We start from the raw sequence: 24,192 nt of genomic DNA, 5'->3' as shown, positions 1-24,192 counted from the left end.
GGTCAGATAATTGTTTATGTACAGATCAGAAACATTAACTTGCTAAATATAAGCTTTCAAATCTATTATTTTGAGTTGGGCATAATGGATGTAGTTGAGGCTTCCAGACTTCTTGCATCACAGCAGCTCTGCCTGGGTACTGAACACTGGAAGCCAAAGGAAAAAACTCAACCCTCAATTTTTCCTCTTCCTGCCCCAAGCACAGAGGTGCAAAAGAAAGAGATCACATGCAAGAATGTCTAAATACATTGTAACCCTATAAAAGGAATTTTAAATTTGAAAAAATAATGCAATTCTCTTACCCCAAATACTATTTTTCAAAACAGCAGAACAGTTTTTAATCTGAAACATACGTACATCAGGAAAAAAAAAAAAAAAAAAGACAGTCACAGGCAGACATCATGCATGGAAAGTTTCCATACAGATCATGTAAAGCTGAAAAGTTTGAAAAAACTGATCAGAGGATCTTAGAATAGGGGATGTAAATCAGAATTTCATTTACTGAAGTCAGCTTTCTAAAAAGTCCCAGAATGGCAAATATTTCCAAAATCCTCTTCCAAACTCCTTCACAATCATTCTTTTGTGTGTAAATGTTAGTCCTTTACAGTATAACAGCACATACACAGTATAACAGCACATACTCCAATCAAGCGCAGGACCAAAGTCTAGCTTATTCTCTCAAATTCAAATGACTGTTTCCTACCTCTACACACATGCTCTCTGAAGCTTTATTTACTCTCAGATTTACATACTTGGATTTGGGATAACAGACTCCATTAAGAAGTAGCACACATACTGGTATCATCAGGTTACACTCAAGTTTGCAGAACAAAAGCGACGCTATTTTGAGAATAACAAGTCCAATTCTGACACTGGAAGCTGCATACACATTAGTATGTCTATAAAAATCCTCACATAAACAAGAAAGGTTTCTTCAGGCATCTACCCTCTCTAGTCACCTCATTTGCATATTATTAGACTCTTAAACCCAGGACTTGAACTTTGCATTTTCAGCACAGCTTCACAGATTGCTATAGTAACCTGGCAAACATTTTACCTTCTCCTGCCCCGAATGCAAAAAGAATCACTTTGTCCCTTTCTCCCCTCTTCTCACAGTTGCCCTGTAAGCCAGTCATACAAGAAGCCTGCTCAGCTTTGCATGACCTCTACTCACACTTCTGTAGCCACTGATTTGACAGCTGAACTGCTCATCCATTTCAAACTACCAAGTGTAGCCCAATCCACAACTACAAAATCTGACTGTTAACACAAAGACAAGCAACACAGTGGCTGGGGTTAGAGATGAAGGGACAGCAGGATTAAAACTTAGCAACCTCTACTTCCATGTGATTGAAGCCACCGCATAATGGGGTGACCCTGATACTGTTTCTACTAAAGCAAAGAACTGTACCCCTTTTCAGGGCACTGGAGCGTCTATGAACACATGAAGCTGCAGATTAGCTGAATCTAGTAAAGGGTAAGTATAGAGAAAACTTGGTTTAATTTGTCTCAGTCTTCTAAATGAGACTTGTTTTCATCTCAGCATAAAGCACAACTCCCAAGGAGAAGCTACCTAAGAAGACAGACAAAACTAATCTCCCAGACACGTGTAAAATGTATGCACTATTCCATGCAGGCTATGAAGATGATGTAACAGCCAAGTAGTGAGTGTTTTTCCAGCTGGAATGACTAAGATGATGACAAGCTTGAAGTTTCTCCACCTGCAAATGACAGTCATGCAAATAACATCTTATGACAAAGACAACTATTTATGTAGGCACAGTTCAATCACTTCAAAATAAGACATTCAAAAGGTATTATTAGGGCATGTTAAGCCTTATTAACGTATAATACAGCACACTAAAACCACCACAAACTCCAGCACTGCAACCATGAAAAAAGACTGCAGCATCAGTGTCTTCAATTTCAAAATTGTAATACTAAGATGGCAGAATTCTGCCCTTGCACTAGAAGCCCCATTAGTGAAACCTATTTTTCTTGCCACACTAGCTTCCACCAGGGTATTTCTCTCTCACCAAAACCACCACCTTATGCCTGCCTCCTGATGGCACGAACACCAGATACAGTGCATCAAACGCACAACTTCAACTTCAGCCTCACTTTGCGTCACAATGCTAAAGTGACACAACTTTTTCCCAAAAAAGGCTCAGGTCTTATTCACTTAAAGAAGAAGTCTGTGACCACCTCAGTACTCGTGACTTGCATTCTTAGCTTTCAACTAGCCTCTTCTTTAAGCACTGTAGAGAATACTGTGACAAAGGTGACTCTTTAAAGAGCCTGCAAAGCAACAGATAATTTCCAACAACTCTGAAGCAAAGCAAATTCTGAACTGACTTCAGAACACAAGGCTACTCTCGTTGCTAGCAGCAGCAGCAAAGCCACCACTGAATACTACTTACATGTCTCTCTCGTAGACAGTCATGCCAAACAACTGCATTCCGCAATAATAGCTCTTCATTCCACTATCCTACACCTATCACTCTTCTTCACAGCAAACTGAGAATAAATGTTTTAGGAATGTGCATTTGCCACCAGTTTTGATCAGTAACCTAGGCACTGCACACACACTTTAACTAGGTGTAGAAAATGGTCTTTTGTGTATTTTACCTCCTTAATATTTGTGAACCCGTGAGCCAGTTACTTCAAATTCTGGGAACTGTGAAAGCTAATACAGCTACATATTCTTAATTTGCAAGAACTTAATTTCTTACTGCAGCTCAAAAAAATGTTGATTCATAGCCATATTTCATATATTCTAATAGCTTCTCATATTAACCCTGATGCTCCTCTGAGACTGAGTATTCCTAGTTTTTGCGGCAGCTTCCCACAGGCCACAGTTTACAGTTTAAGAAATGTACTCATGGGTCATGAATTACATTTTCACTCGAGACATAATCCCACCATAAACAGTTGTCCAAATGAACTTTGCAGCATAGCTCCATCGGTATGCTGCATAATCCTGCCATTTACCAAAAGTGAATTTGATATTTTACATGGAGATACAAATAAAGCAAACATCATTATTACAATGAAATGCACACTGAAGGTGGACGACTCATTTCTCTCACTTGAAAGTACAAAGCCTACTTGAAGAGGCTGAAAGAGCAGATCAGGCCTTAATGTAAATCACAGCGAGAAGTAAAAATTAAATTCTTTTTTTTCTTCACCTTTAAGCAGAAGAATCTCAGTGCTGTTAACACTACCCAAGAACTAAATGTTGTCTGTGTGATTTATGTCAAGGTACAAACTGCCTTGTTTCTTTCTATTGCTCTCCTCTTATTTTAACTTACTGCTCTGGGTTAGAGCTGTTTTTAGAAGCAAACTGCTAGACTAAAGATCTATTGGCTGAAACAGAACCCACCACTTCTTTGACTTTGAAGTCTCCTTGAATATAAATGTTTATCTGATTCCCGATTTCTTGATAGATCAAACTGTTGTTTATCTAGACATTTAGTTCGTTACCTAACTCCCAATTTGGTCATGCCACAACCACTCCATTCCTCTGAACCTGCAACATACCCTGTAACTCTTTCAGGCATACTTTTTCACAAACACCTCTTCCAGATGCAGACTCTTCCTCTCAACCTAACCACCCTAAAGAGGAAAAGTCCATCCTAGGTATTCACCACTCTGTTTGTTTTTTTTATTCCACATAGAAGACTGACCATTTCCTTATTCAACACCTCAACTGCTGCCTCTGAAATCTTGTTCTTCTCTTCCCAAATAGGAGCTCATAGCACTCAGTTTGCATCTTACATACCTCCTCCAACAGTGAAGGGGAAAGGAAAAGGAGATTTAGGGTAAAGACAAGGGACGGGGGAGGGAAGAGCATGCTTAATTCAAACATATAATCAAAAATACGTACCTAGATTTAGAAGATCTTGAAAAATTCTACAGATCCATAGACACTTGGGAGACATTGCCTCCTCTTTTCATTTGTAGCTGCTGCAATTTTTCTGAGTCAAATGCTTCACATTACAAGGACAGCAATGAATCCCTCCCCGGGATGGCAAACAGATCTGCCTCAAACACTATTTGAGAACTTGGCTTTGTAACCCCCCCCATTTCACACACTGATGTGTATTCTGAAAGTAAAGTTCAACCTGACACTTCAAAATCAGAGCTACAGTTTGACTTCATGAGTGATTACCTCTCATTCCCAAACAGTTCTCTTAGCGTGGTAAGAAAAAAGCACCTCTTTTGGGTTTCAGCTAGATTCGTAAAAGGATAACAGAGAAGGTTAATTAATGAACCATAGCATTAAAATACAGGTGTATAGAGGACAGAAAACAGACAACTATAGAATTAATACAAGTTCAGAGTAATTATTTAATTCCAATTGTGCATCATAAATAGCTTTTCACTAAGCAGATACTTAGAAGCTTTACAACAAAAGTAAGGACTCCACTACCAAAATCTAGGAAGAAATACTTGTTTTTCCTCACTACTGTTCACAAAACCCCAAGGAGACTGCTCCCCAAATCCCTAAGAGATCTGCAGCAAAGAAGCTTAAAAGCACTCTATGTAGACAGTTCCTGGTAGTACTTGGTAGAAGATGAGGGACAGCACATGCAGGCAACTTTTTCAGCTTATTTAGGTCACACTTACCTTCTCAGCACCACACAAGTTCCACACCTTCTTGCCTTTTGGCTGAAACTACAAAAAGGTGTATGATTCTCCCTGGCAAGTATCCCACTATTCAACAGGTATGTTTTTGCTAGCATGTAAGGTCAAACACCTGTCATTCATCAGCAGTCATAAAAACACTGTTCCACTGCTAAAAAATGCGAACTGAATTACTCGTAAGGCTTCCGCCACAGCAGCTATAAACCCTCCCTAGTAGACAGCAGACAAGTTACAAATAACCAAAAGTATTAGCTTTTTTAGAAAGATCAAGCTGAATGGTCTTTAATTCAAACAGATTTATAATAAGCAAACATTTCAGAACAAAAATTGGAGGGAACAGACTGAGACACCCACATTCTTCCTTTACTCTCCATCACCCTAAAGAAGGAATGGTTACTTCTGATACCAGTTTGATCAGTACGGAAGACTCACACAAATTAGAAGTTTTTGTCTTAGTTAGGTACTTGCTATGTAGTAAAGGACATTCAATGAGTCCTTTTATCAATTCAGCATTTTTCAAGTACCTGGCAGCTGGCCCTTTACAGGTAACAAATAGCCCCTTTTTTGCCTGCAGGGTGTTAAATCAAAATCCATCTCTTCCAGTCCATAAATACACTGACACTCTTATTTAGCTGAAGTCTACTGGCTGACTTTGGTGTTAAAATTCCCTTCTCTAAAATGAAAGCAGCATGAAAGATATTTTCCATTTAGCAATATCACACCTTCTACTGACAGATTTGGATTGTGCTACTGATGATTTAGATGCTATACACCTATGAAATTTTAAAAGAATAAAATCTAAACAATTGAATTACACATTATCTAGAAAATCACCATAAACATGTAAGGATAGAAAGAAAAAGGCTTTAATACATTTCACTATTTTGTGCAGATAATCATTTAACAGACTATAGCCAAACAATGAAGAAACAAAATACAAATAGAAATGTTTCAGTCTTTCTCGCTCTTTTTTCTCAGAAACTTAACTTGTACTTTGAACTTAAGTAGTAATTAAAGACACTGATACACAAACTAAGCAGAAAATCATTCTTTAGTTGTACCACTGAATCATTAACATCATTAGTGGTAAAACAGCTCAGTGTTGTAGTACTAATAATATTTTATTGGCTACTGTAAAGATAAATTTATAATTCACATAATTGGAGTACAAAAGTAAAAACTCAAAACATCCCCAAGCTCTGTTCAGGAAGTGCTACATACGATAGTTTTAGATGAAATTAGAATTTGTTTTCATTGTTAGCATTGCAATAACGGGCAAAATTGTCTAAAGGTCAATGTATATTAAAAGGAAGATTGTTACATTTTATGATGACAAAACAAATAACAAACAGGTACCAAGTTGTAATATTAAAAACTCTATATAATCAGAGCTTATTTTCAATAAAAACATATGCGTGCAGATTCTTCTTCGTTGGAGTAATTTCATTACTTGCTTGATATCTCAAGTTATCAACTCCTCTTCCTCATCAAGTGAATTAATCCAAAAAAAGTCCCTACTGAACAGAAACAGCTTCAACATTACAACCATTACAAGAGTAAAAGAACACCAATGTCTTCACATGTTTACAGCTGTACTGTAAAAGCTGGTTCAATGGCAGGAAGGTGAAATTTTATTTGGTCAAGTCTCATTGCAGTGGACAAAAATGAAGCTTGCACTTTGTTTGCTGGCAGAAAAGCTTACTGAATTCGCAAGAGCGCATATAACAAAACCAAACATGCAATCTATTGGTTTTAAAACTTTTACTGCAATATAACATTGAAAAGAAATTAGATATGTATCAATCTTCTCCACAAGAAAAAACGTAAACAGTAGAATAATTTTACCTGTATGTATGTAACTTCTCAGATAATTTGAGGGGGCAAAAGAGGGAGTGGTACTTTTAACTGAAATGGGGTTTCATTTTGGAAAAAAAACCCAACCCTGATTTACTGCAACTTTGAACAAAATACTGTGCTTCTTGTACCACTTTATCAATCTGAAAAAGCAAAATAACTACCCATATCTTGGCATTCATGTTTATGTTTGCTCAGATCTTTCAGGTTTCACAAAGCTGCTATCCAGTGTTGCCATGAAATATAAACTGTAGAACCTAGATAGCATGGGCTACTTGCAATACCAATGTCAAGTAAAAAGAAATGTGAAGCAGGGCATTACAATATATTTTTTTGCAACAAGCACAGTAAGAATGAAAACCTAAAAAAATTTACCTACAGTTTATAGAAGAAACTAATTAACTGCAGAAGCTGATTTTTAGTTGTATATTAATTTACACTGTGTGATTTTCTGCATCTGCTAATTTAAAACAGACATCTTTGCTGCTTTCTCTTCTATATTCTCTTCTCTCCACTTCCCCATACACCATACACCAAGTATTATGAATATAAGCTGAAATATCCCCGACAATCCAGTGAATAAAGTTAGTGTAATGCACTGGTGTGAGGTGTGAAATAAAAAAATGTCTCTCAATCTTCATCAAAGTTCTGTTGTAGAAGAAAGTTGGCAGCCAAGTTTTCATTCTTCTCACAAGCAAAATACGCCTGTATCACAAGTCCTTCAGGAAATCCTAATGCCTTTAACTGAAGAAAAGAAACACATTTAGGAAGCGCATTTTGTACATTAAGCTTCTTAGTATGTCTACTATCTTGAGATGCCACTTAAGCAGTTACTGCCTTCTTGAAACAAACATTGCTGCCTAGCTCAATACAGCCTTTAATGAGCAAGGAATATGAAGGTGTTGCTTCTGCCTTTACCATATAGAATTCTCATTTGGAAATGTGATTTGGACAAGACTGATGGAACACCATAAACCCATGACACTTCTCTTTCCCTGCCACAGTAAATTACAGACTGGGGTGACAGTAATATCAGGACACATTCCACTGCTGCAGAAAAAAACCCCAATGCCTGTTATAAACTATTAATCATACAAAGCTCAGTTTTTTTTAATAAAAGTTGCCTGAAGCAGAAGGTCCCAGAGTGTGATCAGTGGCAGGTAGCCCAACACATCACGTTAAGCCACACTTATACTTGTTTCAACTGGACTTTCACTTTTTAAAGGAATGACTATACATCGCAGCCATGAGAAGTAAATAATCTGTTTCTTAGTCAAGGAACTAATTAATGTCTGGGACACAGTGACAACAGGGGATGAGAACAGTAGAGAAGAGCTTATTACTATGCCTAGGGAAATGGGGTTCTCTTGCATGTAAAGACATTCAGCAAACCGATCTTTGTTTTAACCAAAGGCAAGTACATACAACCATGTGGAGATGTTCTTAAAATCCTCACAGCACCAACAAGCCCTTTTACATATAGGGCAGATCAAATCTCTGTAAGAAATTATGTCCTATTACCCCTTATCAACCATTCTTAGCTTTAGTTTCATCCTTATAAACAGTGTGAATGTGCCAGTTGTAGTACTAAGATACTTAAGTTTTGAGGTGTGTCTTTCATGAAAGGAGGAGCAGCATACTGCTCTCTGTCAGGTTGTGGAACATTTTGTAGAGGTAATGCACTACTGCATAAAATGGATTTGGAAGGAAATACAGCGACCAAAAGGGTGACCTGTCAAGATGTACACAGGCACACAGTTTTGTTAGTCTAATTTTACCAAACTGTCAGTTTCCTTCAGATCTAGAGAAATGACATGGAATCATAGAATCACAGATTATTTTGGGTTGGAAGGGACCTTAAAGATCACCTAGTTCCAACCCCCATGCCATGGCATGGACACCTCCCACTAGACCAGGTAAATATAGTTTTTTGATATCTCATTTTAAAGCCATCTCTTCTGCAAAAAGATAGCCTTGGTTACAAAAGAAACACACTGTGAGAACCCACTCATCCTAAGAGAAGACATGATAATGAGTTGGGGCAGGACCACCTAATTCCACCCCATCTGCCATGGGCAGACACATCCCACTAGATCAGGCTGCCCAAGACCCCATCCAACCTGGCCTTGAACACCTCCAGGGATGGAGCAGCCAAAACTTCCCTGGGCAACATATGCCAGTGTCTCACCAGTCTCATGATGAAGAAATTCTTCCTAATGTCTAGTCTAAATCTGCCCCAGAACCCAGCCCTGTTTCCAGCCTCTTTGTGAGGCAAAGTGCCACAGCACTACACCTTGGCTACCAGTTTCCAGCTCTTCATTTAGCAAGATGCTCATGCTGTCACCACAGCATCATCTGTTCCAGAACTGGACACAGTATTCCAGAGGAGGTCTCTCCAGAGGAATAGAGGGGCAGAATCACTTCCCTCGACCTGCTGGCCACGCTTCTTTTGATGCAGCCCAGGATACAGTCGGCCTTCTGGGCTGCGAGCGTACACTGCCAGCTCATGTTGAGCTTCTCATTGACCAGCACCCCCAAGCCCTTCTCTGTAGGGCTGCTCTCAATCACATCATCTCCCATGGCGTATTGAAAATGGGGATTGCCCTGACCCAGGTGCAGGACCTTGCATTTCACCTTGTTGAGCCTCGTGAGGTTCACACAGGCCCACTTCTCCAGTCTGTCCAGATCTCTCTGGATGACATCCCATCATTCTAGTGTGGCAACTACATGACTCAGCTTGGTGTCATCTGCAAAGTTGCTGAGGGTGCACTCAATCTCGCTGTCAATATCATTGATAAAGATATTAAAAGAGGATCGGTCCCAATATGGACCTCCGAGGGACACCACTCATCATGGATCTCCATCTGGACTTTGAGCCACTGACCACTACTCTTTGAATACGACCATCCAACCAGTTTCTTATCCACTGTACTGTCCACCCATCAAATCCATATCACTCCGATTTAGAGAGAAGGATGTTGTGGGGGACCAGGACACCTGTATTAGAATTCTTCTTTTCTGATGATTTTTACATAACCTTTTGTTTTGCAGCTGAAAAAGACTGTCTTTGACATAGAAAACAATAACACAGTATAACGTAAGTCTTTGCAATCTAAGAAAAACCTCAGAGGCTTTGCTATCTTCACAAATCCATATATAGTCTGTTTTACACATAGTATTTATGAATGCAATATACTGCCCCCCAGTGTATTCTTACAGACATGTTTACCTGTATTTTTAGAAAGCTGTAATTAACTAATTCTCCTGGACAGACAAATAAATTAGTTAAGTAGCAACTTCAACTAATCTACTTAACTAGGAGAGCTCTTTACTATCCACTATCCAAGTACTTCGCAAACACTCCTCATGCAGACACACCTTCATACCTGGAAACCTATCACAGCATGATCTAGAACAGTACCACCTCATGCTTTTGCAAGAGAAATTACTGCCCAAGTTCCTATTCCCGAGGGAAACACATTCAATCAATAATTACAGAAGGCCTTATATCACTTAAAAACTTTGCATCTTCTAAGTAAGACAGTCAACAGATTTTAGACTCAGTGGCAAGCAAGAAGAGATGCGATCCGGAACAAGACTACAACAGCTATGAAATAACAAGCGTGCGATATCAAAAATTATGCAGAACTACTGAGCGTAAATAAAGTTTAAGTTAATGCATGTCTTAAGCATGCACCAGAGTAAATACCCTACAACAACAGCTAAGCAACATTTCCAAAAAGAAAGGCTTACCCTTTCTATAGCTTCTTTTTCCTGAGGTGTTACTTGAATGTAGTTCATGTGGCCATTTCCAGCTTCAGCCACTCCTCCAGTGCCAGCACCATCATCACTGCCACTTAAACCTTGGCGGGACTCTAGAACTGGCTCATTCAGCATATGAATAAAGTGTTCCTGGTGTTGGCTTATTTGCTGTGACGCAAAGGAGAATAAAATAAATATACTGAAATAAAGCATGTTTAAGCCTGCCTACAGGCAAGTAAGAACACTTACTTTCATTGAATTAAGTAGTCAAAAGAATATGTAAAAATCACATACAGAAAAATTATTAAATCCAACCATGAGAAATGCAATTTCATGTTTCAGTTCAGTTGCAGTGACCCTTCCGTCTTCTTGATGCCCTTTTGCATCTCTAGTCATAAAAAGAACTCAGACTCATTTCTAATATCATAAAAAATACGTTCAATACATACGTTTGCTGACAAGCAAACAAAAGAATATTGTAACTTCTATTAACACACTATCTCAGTTAACATAAACATACCAGTTTCTTGTAAAGCTAAATCAAAATTAGCAGCATCATTTTGTTGTTTCAGGATTCACCTGCAGCAGTTGAGGGTTTTCCCGTCCAATCTGCTGTAGCAATGCTGGCAACAGAGAAGGATTTTGTTGAATAATTTGTCTCATCTGCTGGAACTGAGGCTGATTTCGTAAAAACTCAAGTGGATGTCCTGAAAAATCAATGAGATAACATGTTTTTTAAAAAGTTACCAAGACTCTTAATAAAATACATACCTACACTGTAATTGTAGATAGAAAAGACATTGACATGGACAATATACCATTCACCAAAGAACAGAAGAGCTTTCTTCCTCACAGTAACTTATTCTAGCTTCAAGCAAGAGTTCTTTATACTAAGGTTAAACAATACACTTTCTTTTCAACCAGCATTCTCTTAAGATCCAACAGCCTTGTCTCCTTGATCACCAGACCTTTCCTCTTTACGTCTCATCTCTGAGTAACTTCATTCAGACACCTACCCAGTCTATTGTCTTGTCTCTACGCCTACAACAGAGTTCCCTAGCTCCTGCAACAGGGCAGGAGTCTTTGAGTTCCCATAAATCCAATACTGTTAGTTACTGCTTTGAATGCAGCAGTGTCAGAAGTGCTCTGTAACACCCCATTCTCCCCATTCTCTCCTTATGGACAACGTGAGACTAACCCTATAGCTCAGGAACCAAGACTGGGAGGGGAGAGAAAAAGAGATGGTTACAGAGCACATTCTAGCCTGTCACAGTGAGACAAGGCTCAATTTGATTGCTTCACTCAGTACAGGCTGATATGTGCTCAAATTCAGACATTTTCTTACTCTCAGTTGGAAAATGTTGGTGTGCAGAAGTGTACAGCAAGTTAAAATCAAGACAACATGCCAGTCCACAACACTTTGTCCCTAAAGTTTTTCTTAGCTATTAACATCACTGTCCTTAAGCACCCCTCTGTTCGCCAGACCTGCCTCCCTGCAACTTCTGCCTCTTGCCAAAGATCAAGTTGGGTCCCTCAATGGCACCCATTTTTTTGTTGGTAGAAGATGCGAAAGCTAAAATGGAGATTCTCAACAGCCTTTCAGAAAATGATTCGTGGAATTGCATACAACATTGGCAGCGTTGTATGCAGCCATGTCAACTCACAAGGAAACTATTTTGAAGAAAACTGTAGTTGATTTTTTGAATTTGTTAAATAAAAAGAGTTAGAGACTTCATGCTTTACTCCAGGTATATCCCATGCAACAAGCCATTCGTTCCAAGCAAGTACCACACTTAAGGAATTTCCATGTTACAGGTCTTATCCAATTCACTTTGACCAGTTCACAAGCACCAAAAACTAAAATTCATTGATGCAGAGAATGCCTGAGCACCTGTGTTTATGACGTCCTCTCTAATATAACCCATCTTACCTCCTAATGAACTAGTAGTTGTAGGTATAGTTGCTACTGCTGCTGCCACTGCTGAAGACTGAGAGGGACCAGTGCTTGCTGCTTGAGGGGGTTCAGCCACAGTCTGATTATCTCCTGGTATACCCTAAAGCCACAGATGACATAATTACCTACAGAACACTTAAGTGTATTTTTTTTACTGCAGTTATTACATAGTTTTCAGAACAAAGGCAAAAAAAAATTATTACTTTCACTGCAAATACGAAGTAAGATGATGTGGAAGGTATGCATTAACAACTGGATGAGAACACTGTGAAAAGAGTAATTTATTTTTTGACAAGAAATATATGGCATTTGTATAGTGCGGTAGTAAAGTATGCAATGCATCAATTAAAATATATTTTATTCCATAAACAAACACTTGCTTTGAATCCTGTTGTAAGATATTTGACGATGAAAAAGTTTTTAACTAAATAGACTTAGAATATGTTACAGCGTTATGAAAATAAAGTAACGTGACAGCAACAGAACTGTGGTACACAATGCTAACGGTGAGATTACAGATGGCATACAGTCTGGTAAGAAACTGAAGAGATACAAGAGCATGGGTTTTTGGATCGCTTTCCTCAATACAACAGTGTGACAACTGTTATTTATGGTATGTCAAGTATGAAAAGGCCTGTAATGTTATCAAATATCAGCAGCTAAAAACTAACTTGTATTTTGCTTATTTTCCACTTTCAAACAACTTTACAAAGGAACTAATGGCTCAGGGGGATGAAACTGGCAAATCTAAGAGAAAAATTATAGTAAATTAGAATGTGGGTTATACAAGTGAGATAGAACTTACCCTACAACCATTGGAACTCTTCAACCTTCCTGCCCTAACCATGCCTTCCCCATCCATACTGAACTCCTGCACTAAATTTATCCTTTCCATCCTTCTACCTGAAGCCTATAAACTTAAGCAGCCTGGCATGGGACAGGCACCAGGAAAAGATTTCTGTAAGACTACAAGCCCAAAAGAGGCGGACTCCAGAGAGCAGTAATAGTGGAAGGAGCTATGTTAAACTCAGCCTTAAAAGGGGAACACTATACAACATCCTCTTCGTAACATACCTGTGCAGCAGAAGTTCGCCATTAGAACAATCGAGTATGTCAAAACAGAAACTGCGTAAACAAGGAGGACCACTGAAGGAGAGATTTACTGAGTAAGCCAGCTTGCTTTGCATGCTTGCTAACAACTTTGCCTTTGATGAGGAGCTAAAAGACTGATAAAAAGGGAACAACACATCCCAGAAGGTGCATAAAGCTGGTGATTGCCAAAGTCAGCACAAATCTGTGGAAACTAGAGGCAAGATAAAGGTGGCAGTGGGAAATTGTGCCCACTGACTCAATTCCAGACCAAAAGGACTTGTCACCCTCCACCCACAAGGAACATGCATCATAATTTACACAGCAAGCAAGGCTGACTTAAATACATTTAGCCAATAATATATGATATCCTATAATCTGCAAGTGCAATTTTGGGTAGGCTTATACTAACCATGTAACAAGATAAATACATCGTAATGTCTTCAAGTGATGCATTAGCTTTGTAGAACACCACCTAGCATTCACCTCTGCGCAGACATGAATTAAATGAATACTTTGACTCTGTGCTTTGACTGGCATTTCACATACCAAGTAAACAAACCCAATTTTGGGACATCGCTACCACTCAGTTTCCAGGACATCACAAAATTCTGTTTTCCCACAGTATTCCAGCACATTTGGTCCAGATAATTCTGAGAAGGCAGCAGCAGTGTTATAACTGAATATATTTAATCTCCCTCAAATGAAGAGGATATCTTTCTGTTTGGGAACCACAAAATATAAGAAACAGGGTGGATGGAAATAATCATAGAACCTCAGTGTAACCAGACAATGAAGATGCTGGGCAAACCCATCATATATATATCACAATGTAGAATAAAAATTTTGCTATAGCACATTCTTCACAAAACACTTTCATCACTACAGCTGAACAAAAAGGACAAATACACAGTTCATATGAAGGCCACATCTAGGAAGGGAATACTAGACGGTGCTCCAGGCAAAACTTTGCCGTACATGTGAGATAAGGAGCACATAAAGGTAGAAATCACCTAATCATCAAACCCACATTTAAGCCCTTCAGCGTCAAAAATGCAAGTTTTTCCTGTCACACACTTCATTATCATCATATGGCTTCATCACCTTGCTACATATCCCTCCCTCCACAGAGGGGGAAGAGAATTCCACTCATGACAATTCTGAGGCAATTCTTTCTTATCAGTGACTTACAGAGCATTCCTTAAGTATCTTTTCCCATCAAATAAGTAATTCTTGGGAATTTAAGTATCATTAGGAACATGGGTTAATCTTATGAAATTACCGGTTGATTTCACCTATTCAACAGGCATATATTGTCATTGCAGTCTGTGTCCAGATCAAACAGCAAACACTTAAGCCTTAGACGTGGTTCCCCACATCCTTCTCTCTCAATTGGACAGATGGATTTGATGGGTGCACTGTTTGGTGGATAAGGAATTGGTTACATCTTCATATTCAGAGAGCATGGTCAATGGCTCAAAGTCCAGATGGAGTTCCGTCACAACTGGTATCCCTCAGGGGTGCCTATTGGGACCAGTACAGTTTAATATTTTTATCAATGACACAGACAGCAAGATCAAGTGCACCCTCAGCAAGTTTGCAGATGACAGTAAGCTGAGTGGTGCAGTTGCCACAGTGGAAGAACAGGATATCATTCCAGAGGACCTGGACAAAGCTGGAGAAGTGGGCCTGTATGAGCCTCATGAGGTTCAACACGGCCAAGTGCAAGGTCCTACATCTGTGCTGGGGCAACACACAGTTTCAGTACAAGATGGGGGACAGTGTGATTGAGAGCAGCCGTGAGCAGAAGGACTTGGGGATGTTGATTGATAAGAAGCTCGATGTGACCTGGCCAAAGGCACTCTCAGCCCAGGCGGCCAACCGTATCCTGGGCTGCATCAAAAGAAGTGTGGCCAGCAGGCCGAGGGAGGTGGTTCTGCCGCTCACCTATGCTCTTGTGAAACCCCACCTTAAGTACTGTGCCCAGTTCTGGAATCCTCAATGCAAGAAGGATATGGAATGCTGGAATGGGTCCAGAGGAGGGCCACAGAGATGATCAGCGGGCTGGAGCACCTCTGCTGTGAGGACTGACTGAGAGAGCTGGGGTTGTCATTCAGCCAGGAGAAGAGAAGGCTCCAAGGAGACCTCATAAGTGGCCTTCCAGTACCTGAAGGGGCCTAAAAGAAAGCTGGGGAGAGACTTTTTACAAAGGCATGTAGTGAAACAATGAGGGGGAATGGCTTTAAACTGAAAGGGGGAAGATTTAAATCAGACATTAGGAAGAAATTCTTCACGATGAGGATGGTGAGGCACTGGAACAGGTTGCCCAGGGAAGTTGTGGATGCCCCCTCCCTGGATGTGTACAAGGCCAGGCTGGGTGGACCTTAAACAACCTGATCTGGTGAAAGGGGTCCTTGCGCATGGCAGAGAGGTTGGAACTGGATAATCTTTAAAGTCCCTTCCAACCCAAACCATTCTACGATTCTATGATCCTATGATTCTTACTTAAGCTTGAATTATCACTCTTGAAATAACTGAGACTGTGTATAATTGTAACCAGTCAAGACTAGTGAGATGTACCTTGTTCATACAGATATCCAACAGAATAAAGCACGATACCAATTCACATACAGTTAATTTTGAATGTCAACATTGTTGGACAGCAAAAAGGCTATTTTTGCCTTATGGTAGATTAAACAACTGCTTACTGTTTAACTGAGCACTAGAACAATTTTTAGTTGACAGCATTGTCCACATAATAATCACATTAGGCCCAGCTCAAGGACTGTGCACACTTAGAACAAAAGAGTTCCAGCTGGAAGGTATCTACAATGATCACCTAGTCCAACTGCCTGACCACTCCAGGGCTGACCAAAAGCTAAAGATTATTGTTAAGGACATTGTCCAAAAATGTCTCTCAAACACTGAGAGGCATGGAGCATTAACCACCTCTGCAGGGAGCCTGTTGGAGTGCTTGACCATCCACTTGGTAAAGAAGCATTTCTTAAAAGCTTCCAAAATAAGAGGCTCCAACTAACAGTCTGTTTGTTGCAGTAAAGACAGGACTCCTTCCTACTTAAGGGTTAGGAAATCCTTGGGTCAAAAAGAGATCTGACTTTAAATGCCTGTACATGCCTGGAGTAACGAAAAAGAAATAGTGCCTTTTGGAATCGAGACCTCCTTCCATGACCACGGTTCAAGGACGAAGGACTACACCTTCATCAATTATCAAGTGAGATATTGTTCCTTCTCCAAAACACTGCTGAACTTAAAAACACCAGTTGAACTGGAACTTAAAAAAATGCCTTTGTGATGTTATAAGTACTAATACAAAAATACAGCTAATGCTATTGCATTGTCAAACAAAATCATTTCTTGAGATAGATATTGGCAGCTAAAACTATCACTGTAACTTGAAATACTTTACATAAATATCCATACAAACCAGTAAAGAATAAAAGCAAGGAAATTGTAGAGGTAGCTAGGCATGACTTTGATATTTCCTCTAACATATTCTGACCCTCAAAATATGAATTTCAGACTCGCACATGCTCTGCTTAGAGATATTGTTCCTCTATGATTAGTCTAACTGATTGGATATTATTAAAAGAAGTAAATCAAAGTTAAAATTATTCTTTTCTGAGAACAAAATAAAAAGTTAAAAGAACAGAGTGCATGTAAAATAAACTGCTTACCATTAAAAGGTATTCCACTGCTCTGTCAGGATTGTTGAAGCTGGCTCTCAGTGCTGCAATTACTTGCTCTCGTTCATAGCCCATTGACATGATCTCAGTCACCATATTCTCATAGGACTGACCAGTCACTAGAAGTAATATGATCACCATTTTAAAGGAATCAAGCAAAAGAAAGCACAGAAAAGTTTCAATGGATAAATTTCAATTCTACCAAATTTGAGTTGTTCATTGAAGACTAAAAAATAGCTGACATTAAACTTGCCGTGGTTCTGTTTCTTTAACTCCAAATACATTCTGGTGGTTTTATTATGCATTTGACTAGTAGAATGGCAGAAGATAATGAACACAACGCACACTTCTATTGGAAAAAAGCAGCACTTGTGATACTTCTGTACTCAAAAATGAAATAATATTCCCTTTCAATGCTTTCATCTAAGGTCAAAGGCATCCTCAGAGCTAATACTAAATTCCCAATGTAATGAAGAAAAGTATCCTACAGCATAAGTTTAGAAACTAAACTTTCTAGGCAGAAATCTGCCTGTTAAACTGTTAGCCATTGAGGTTTTCTTAAATAAAGACTTCACATTATGCTATGGTTAGATAACAAACAGTGATGACCGGTCAAGTTACAACTGTATATTGCTACCTGTTTGTGATGATGACAAGTCATTTAATCAACTTAGCATGGACCAACTCAAATCAGGCAGGAGACTTAAAAGTTATATCTATGAAAGTCATCAAAGACCTCAATGAGGGTTCAGGAGAGCAATCTTTGTCATTCAATTAATGGATGTTTGACTAGACATACATCACATCAAATTCCTCATCTCTTAGAGCATCAGTGGACTAAAAGTGGCCCACACCTGTAGCCATCAACAGAAAAGAGTACAAACACTACAGAAGAAGCAATTTAAGGACAATTGATCATTACACTAATGGTATAATAAGGAAAATTATTATCTCTTTTCATAACCCATTTTATCTCCCTTCCTTAAAAGCAGACAGCAGATTTAACAATTAAAAAAAAGTAACTATTACATTACAAATTGTTATTGAGTGACATCTCACAAGTTACCTTTCTCTGCAAAACCAGAAAAAAAACCCAAACCCAGGCATTAAAATACCATTTCCTTCCTTGGATAAAGGTATTCCTGATCTCAGTGGAACCCTCCTACTGACTCTGTAACATCATGAAGTTAGTGGCAGAACAGTTAAATAATTAACAATTACCACAAAAAAGAAAACTCCAAAACTAAAACCAAACAACACTAAAACAAACAAAAAAACCCCAAACCCCAGATTAAAAAAAAGTAGAGGAAATAAATACTGCTAGAGCAGCTCTGCTAAGGCACCTCAGTCACAATTAAAAGAACCAAAGAAAATATAATGTTTTATTCCCTTAGAGAGAACCACGCTGCTTGATTTTTAAAGAATGCTTCTAATAATCAGTGGATGTATGATGTAGGGCAATATACTCAAGAATAAATAATAAAACATCCCTAGCCCAAGGACACTTGCACAATTATCTATAAAGATAAGTAATGGATTTGCAACCCTTGACTGATTTGAGTATTTTTTTTTCGAACTTCAAAATAATAGTGCCAACCAGATTTTAAGGAATGGGAAGTTCATGTCTTCACACACAACTACAAGATCAGTCATTGTAAATCTACCTTAACTTTTTCAAAGACATAAGAAAAATAAATCACCTCAACTTCACTCTACAGATACATATTTCTGTATCCATCTTCAAAGAGGCAAAAAAGCCAAGCCAACAATTATCTCAACACAGCGATTTTAATACCCTTACTTCTCATATTCTTTCTTAAGCAGCACTAGCTTTCCCTTAGTATTTCTGTCAAACTAATCAAGGTAAACAGAAAACACAACACTTGGATTTAATTAGCTGCTACTTAAAACATTTCTGTAGTGCTCTTTCAATATAACCTAGCTAGAGACTAGAACAGCGTGAGAGCTTTAGTACAGAAAAGAAAGATGCAGGATGGTTGACTTCCTTTGGACAAACTTCTATATAAGCCATAATTAAAAGCCAAAGAAGGAAATAGAATTACTGCAAATTCAGGCACATTTACTCCATATATAGTCTACTTACACATATTGTGCAAAAGTAAGACCAATAATTATAATCCAGGCATTCAACACAAGCAATGTCATGATACAGTCAAGCCTATTTCTACACAGTGCTACTGGGAATGTTTTTGAGGTCAATGCTGAATTGATTCTTTTCTTTGTTTTTGTCTTTCAAATAACATTTTAAAGCTGGATTAACTTTCAAATTCAGTTCATCATATTCCTGACAACATATCTTGTCCCATGCCCTAAAGGGAGGTACAGCTGCTTCAGTGAAAGCCATGGTTTCACAGGAACTGCGCATAGCACATAAAACCATGTCAGTTTTCAGTTAACGTATCTAACTGAAACCAAAACAAACAGAAAGCAATCCTGTTTTTAAACCAAAGTCAATTATTTTCTGATGGTGAGCAGCCACTGTAAGGATATGCTTAGGGTCCAACTTAGGATGTAAAAATATACTCCATGAATTCACGCAAGTGAACTCCTTTTACAGGAGTTTCTAAAGAAAAATAACCACAGAGTTCTTTGCCTACTGCCTTTGAATATTTTTTGGAATATAATTCTTAAAGTATGCTTATCCAGGAAATTACATTCGATGCCTGCTATTTTCCAAACTGCTAGGGACATGTGAGTTTACTGTACTGCACATCAAAGAAACTTCACATAAAAGGGATAGTAAGGTACTGTTTTCCTGCTACACTGAAAGGGGACTTCCCATCTCCCCCAGTTCTGAAGACAATGGAACCAAGACCACTAGCTCAAACTTCTTAGTCACTACTGTTAACGTGAGTGTTTGTGATGACCACATATCAGCCACTAGGGTATAAGGAATCATCAATGAAGCCCGCAGTATCTTCGATAGCAGCAGTCACTTTAAAAATGTAACAGAACTCGACCATTTGTCTCCTACATTATTTCTTAGATATTTTGGCTTACATATTTCTTGAGCTCAAAACAGTATGTTGTAACATAAGACTGATGCATTGAATCTGGCAGCTACCACCAATACACGTAAAACAATACTTCTGCTCCTAAATGATCTTGGGCTGCTTAATCACAACACCTGCTTCCAATACATCCACAGAGCCCTACAGAAAAATGTAAGTAAAACTCTATAATCATTCTAGCTTTTTGTACCAAGTTAGAACTTAATGTTTACAGAGATAAGACAAAATAAAAAAATCCACCTCGACCCTTAATTTGCTACAGTCTAAAAAAAAAAAAAACCACTCCAAAAACTTTAAGTAGGAGTAAGAAGTTGTGGGTTGACTAGTCACTTCCCAGCTACCAGAATCAGAGTAAATGAGGAGCAGAACTCGTTATTTTTCTACCCTGTTTATTCCATTGAGAAACAAAAACCTTTAAACCATCTAAGTCTATGGAGGCATTCACTTCTCAACGCAGACAGCAGATTTGGTGAATTTATCTAATTCCAAAGCATCAAAAGACAATGCTGTCAAAGCTGGAACAAGTAAATAATAAAGGCAGTTATTTTGAGACCTGCACAATGGAAAGCAAAAGTGTGAAGAAAAGCATATGCATATTTATGTCCTGTCTTCTATCTGAGACACTTCAAACTGAATAGCTAGAAGAGAAATTAAGGCAAATGGGGTAAAAAGCCACGAATGATACGGACCTTCCTTTTACATAATGAAAGTATATGAAGCAAAATATTCTTCAGTATAAAGTTCTTGATGCTAGTTCTAAGACACCAAGTTCAGGTCTTAGAGAAGAGTACTTTGGTTACAATTTCAACAATGACAGAAGAGAACGTCAGTATCTGCTAATCCATCATTTGTTTCTGCTGCACCAAAATAACGTCTACATTAAAAAAACACTCCACTTACCAAGTGCACTTATAGCATCCTCAAAAAGATTTGATCGAGATGTATCACCTGTTGTACTGTAAGATGAAGACAAGTGCAATGGTAATTACAAAACTCTGGAAAACTTCCTGTTTTTCAAAAAAAAAAAAGCAGCAGCAGCTGTAAATCTATTAACCCCTTTTGTTTCTAAAAACCCAACAAAGCTTTCCAAAGAGCTCCCTCTTGGTCCTAAAGTGAGACCAGCTTTTACAAACTCACAATGCAACCATTCTTAACGCTTAAAGGCCAACGTTTTCCCCTACCCCACAATAGTTTGGCTCTTACCCATCTGCTAAGGGATTAGCCATCTGCTTGCTTGAATGCTTTAAAGGGCAACAGAACAAGGTGGATTTTTCAAAAGCACACAGCAGTTTCCCTAACTGATTCCCCACAGTCACTGGTTTGACCTCGATGAGGACACAAGGAGGTCGGTGGCAAGCGCTTATTAAAATCTCAGCATCCTGCTTTCCTAGGAAAGTAAACAGCTAACATTTGCAATTACTCCATCTCAAGTTATCAAAATCGATAAATTACAGGATTAAAGGCTCACCTCCATGGACAGCAACGAACACAGAAGCACAACACCAGGCACACGAACTCCAGTTAACTCAGTCAGTGCCAAGGGTGCACCTTTCCTGGCTTCTCCTAGGGCTTCAACTTAGAGCATCAGCCCCTTGGTCTCAGGGTGATACCCCAATGGCTCAACAAGAGCGAATCTCCAGGTTTCCTTATAGATCCAGGGTATTACTGCCTACAGGGTGCTGCAAATCACTGTGGGTTGCCAGGAATTAGCATTTGGGGATAGTGAAATACTTATTATGGGATATCTAGAGAAAAAAAACAAAGGCAGGGAAACGGAAGCATCAAGGCACCTGGCAGATGAAAAGCAGGGGTAAAGACAGCGAAAAGAGGAGAAAAAGGGCCAGTCACATATAAACAGCACTTGCCTGGCCATGCCCTTCACCTTATTGCTAGTTCATTCTTTCTTCTAATGAAATTCCATTACTATTTTTCATGGTGGAGTGGGGGTCTCTCTATTCTACATGCATACGTGTTTATGGAAGTTTAAGTGCCCACAACTGGACAAGGAACCATGAGTCTCAGTGGTCCACACATGGGTGGAGCCAGCAACTGCACAGAACAGGCACTGTGGAAGTCTCAGTGACAGTAGCTGGAGAAGGGGCTACAAGGGCTCATGCGCCAGGGGTGTTGGCAACTCAAGAGACTAAAGTGCACGCGTACTCTGTGTGGATGCCATACTCTGTGTGGCCTGTGTGAAATCACCAGCAAGCATCAAGCTTGACTATAATAAGTAGGGCAAGGGGCTTGAGAACTGGTTATTGAATGGCTGTTATGTCAGAGCTGACTGCTGGAGTGACCAGAGGGTCTGAAAGAAGAGCTGCTGGCAAGAGTTTAATGCTAGGGGTCAGCTACTGATAGGCCTCAATCAGCTAGCAGAGAGACTTTTTCGTGTGTCCATGAATAAGGCTGCTGTGAGACAAGAAGGTCTAAGGAGTAGCTTCAGGGTTTACCCCATGTCTACAGCCAGTTCCTGGACGAATCTTCTAGGTGAATGCACGTGTGGATGCATGTGAAGGGAACTGAGTCCAAGTACCAGCAACTGCAGCAGGGTTGCATGGTTCAGGCAGTCACACGCCCAGTTACCAAAAACTTGGGATACTGGGAGATCTAGGGGCCAACTATTAGAATAGACTGCCCTAAGGCCAGCTACTGGAGAAATTAGTCTTATTCATTTGTATGTTGGCACACGTGTTTTGCACTAGTGAGCTTTGGCCCTAGAAGCCAGAAGGGAACAGGATGCAACTGCTGGTGCTGTATGTTTGCTGTATGTTTTTTATTGCCTGTGTTGACGCATATAGCCAGCCATATATATAGGTATATACTCATTGTGTGTATATACCAGGAATACATGTTCAATTTTTATATTTGAAAGACCTGGAGTCATGAAGCTCCAGCCGTTCTGCATCTATCAGGCTACCAGAGTAGGCAAATCCTATCAGCAAGTGAAAGATCATGAAATCTGGATCAGTTTTCAGAAGGTGCCATTAAAAATGTGACAAGGCATTTACAGAGATGCATTTTTTAATGTAGAAACGGACTGTTCCAACAAGAATGCTTCACTAGTATCTATCACTCATAAGATTTACAACTGAAAAAGATCAAAAGCAAAACAGGACATCAGCTTGCCTGGCCACGGCTCAAAAAATCTTTACCAGCCTTAGTAATTTAATCTCTAAAGCAAATCAGTACTTACTGAAATCAAGGCAGGTGATAACTACTATGTATTTGTTAAATAAATTATTCTCCTATTTCTTATGTATGTACACCGAAGCTCCCTTACTGCAGTTTTATAACACTAAAATCTGTACATGGAAAACAGTAACACAGTTTCAGTGTTACAGATTTAATTTAACCTTTGAACCTGCTAGACAAACTGAGCAGCAAAAAACCCCATCCGTTAGCATAAAAACATTGCAAGTAATTTGACTGATAAATGAAGCTTAATTTGTATTCCATTTTTAAAAGATGTCAATTTCTCAGAACTCCAAAATCAAATTATCAATTAGGCTATTTAATGCAAGAAAGCTGTGATGTTATTTTCAAGATAATAGGCAATTTTAAGTTTAGTTTCCTTATAATTAAACCAATATTTGATGGTGTTTAAATACAACCAATTCAGAAATTAATGTCTTGTGCAACAGTATTCATAAATAACGCAAAAATAATTGAAAATCAATGTATGAAACATGAAGGCTTAATGCTACTGTAGCACTTCAAGTGTCATTAAATTACAGTAAACATTTTTATCCCATGCAATACTTAAACAAATTAAAGTGAGCAAAAAAAGGCCACAGTAAACAACAGGGATGATACTTCTAACTCCCATTTGATTTTCTTAAACATAGAAAGGTTAAAAGCTATCCCAACTCCCACAATTACCTGCAGATGGTCCAACGAACATTCAGAACAAAAGCTTTTAGTTTTGAGACATTACATGATTAAGAGCAATACTACCTCCTAAATTTTGGAAGAAAATGTTTTTTTTCCAGAAACTGAGAGACTCTTACAGCAATAAAGGACAACTGGTTCAAATCTAATCAACATGATTCAAAACACCATCAGAGTTCTATAACAGGACAGGACAAATCCCTCTCAAGCCTTTAAGAACTTCATGAACAACTGATGCCCACGCAGGTGAATATCCTCAGTC

The 24,192-nt window shown here is 38.9% G+C and overlaps 1 protein-coding gene across 2 annotated transcripts in view; it reads right to left on the bottom strand.

Annotated features, from left to right (window-relative positions):
* Window positions 1–4,538: 4,538 nt before the first annotated feature.
* RAD23B (RAD23 homolog B, nucleotide excision repair protein) overlaps window positions 4,539–24,192 on the bottom strand; it is a 34,607-nt gene continuing 14,953 nt past the window's right edge. Inside the window, exons 5-10 of one of the 2 annotated variants that reach the window (XM_054053814.1) lie at window positions 20,943–20,998; window positions 17,002–17,129; window positions 12,194–12,317; window positions 10,843–10,970; window positions 10,255–10,431; window positions 4,539–7,245 (exon numbers count right to left, since the gene is read on the bottom strand). In XM_054053814.1, the coding sequence (XP_053909789.1) occupies window positions 7,132–7,245; window positions 10,255–10,431; window positions 10,843–10,970; window positions 12,194–12,317; window positions 17,002–17,129; window positions 20,943–20,998 (727 nt within the window). In that variant the 3' untranslated portion in view covers window positions 4,539–7,131. The remainder of the gene's footprint in view (window positions 7,246–10,254; window positions 10,432–10,842; window positions 10,971–12,193; window positions 12,318–17,001; window positions 17,130–20,942; window positions 20,999–24,192) is intronic. The other variant, XM_054053813.1, reaches the window with a different exon arrangement.

The sequence above is a fragment of the Cuculus canorus genome, chromosome Z (genome assembly GCF_017976375.1).
Source record: "Cuculus canorus isolate bCucCan1 chromosome Z, bCucCan1.pri, whole genome shotgun sequence".
In the NCBI taxonomy this organism is placed as follows: Eukaryota; Metazoa; Chordata; class Aves; order Cuculiformes; family Cuculidae; genus Cuculus; species Cuculus canorus.
Note: the sequence above shows the minus strand (reverse complement) of the source record. Positions and strands in the feature narration are given on the sequence as shown.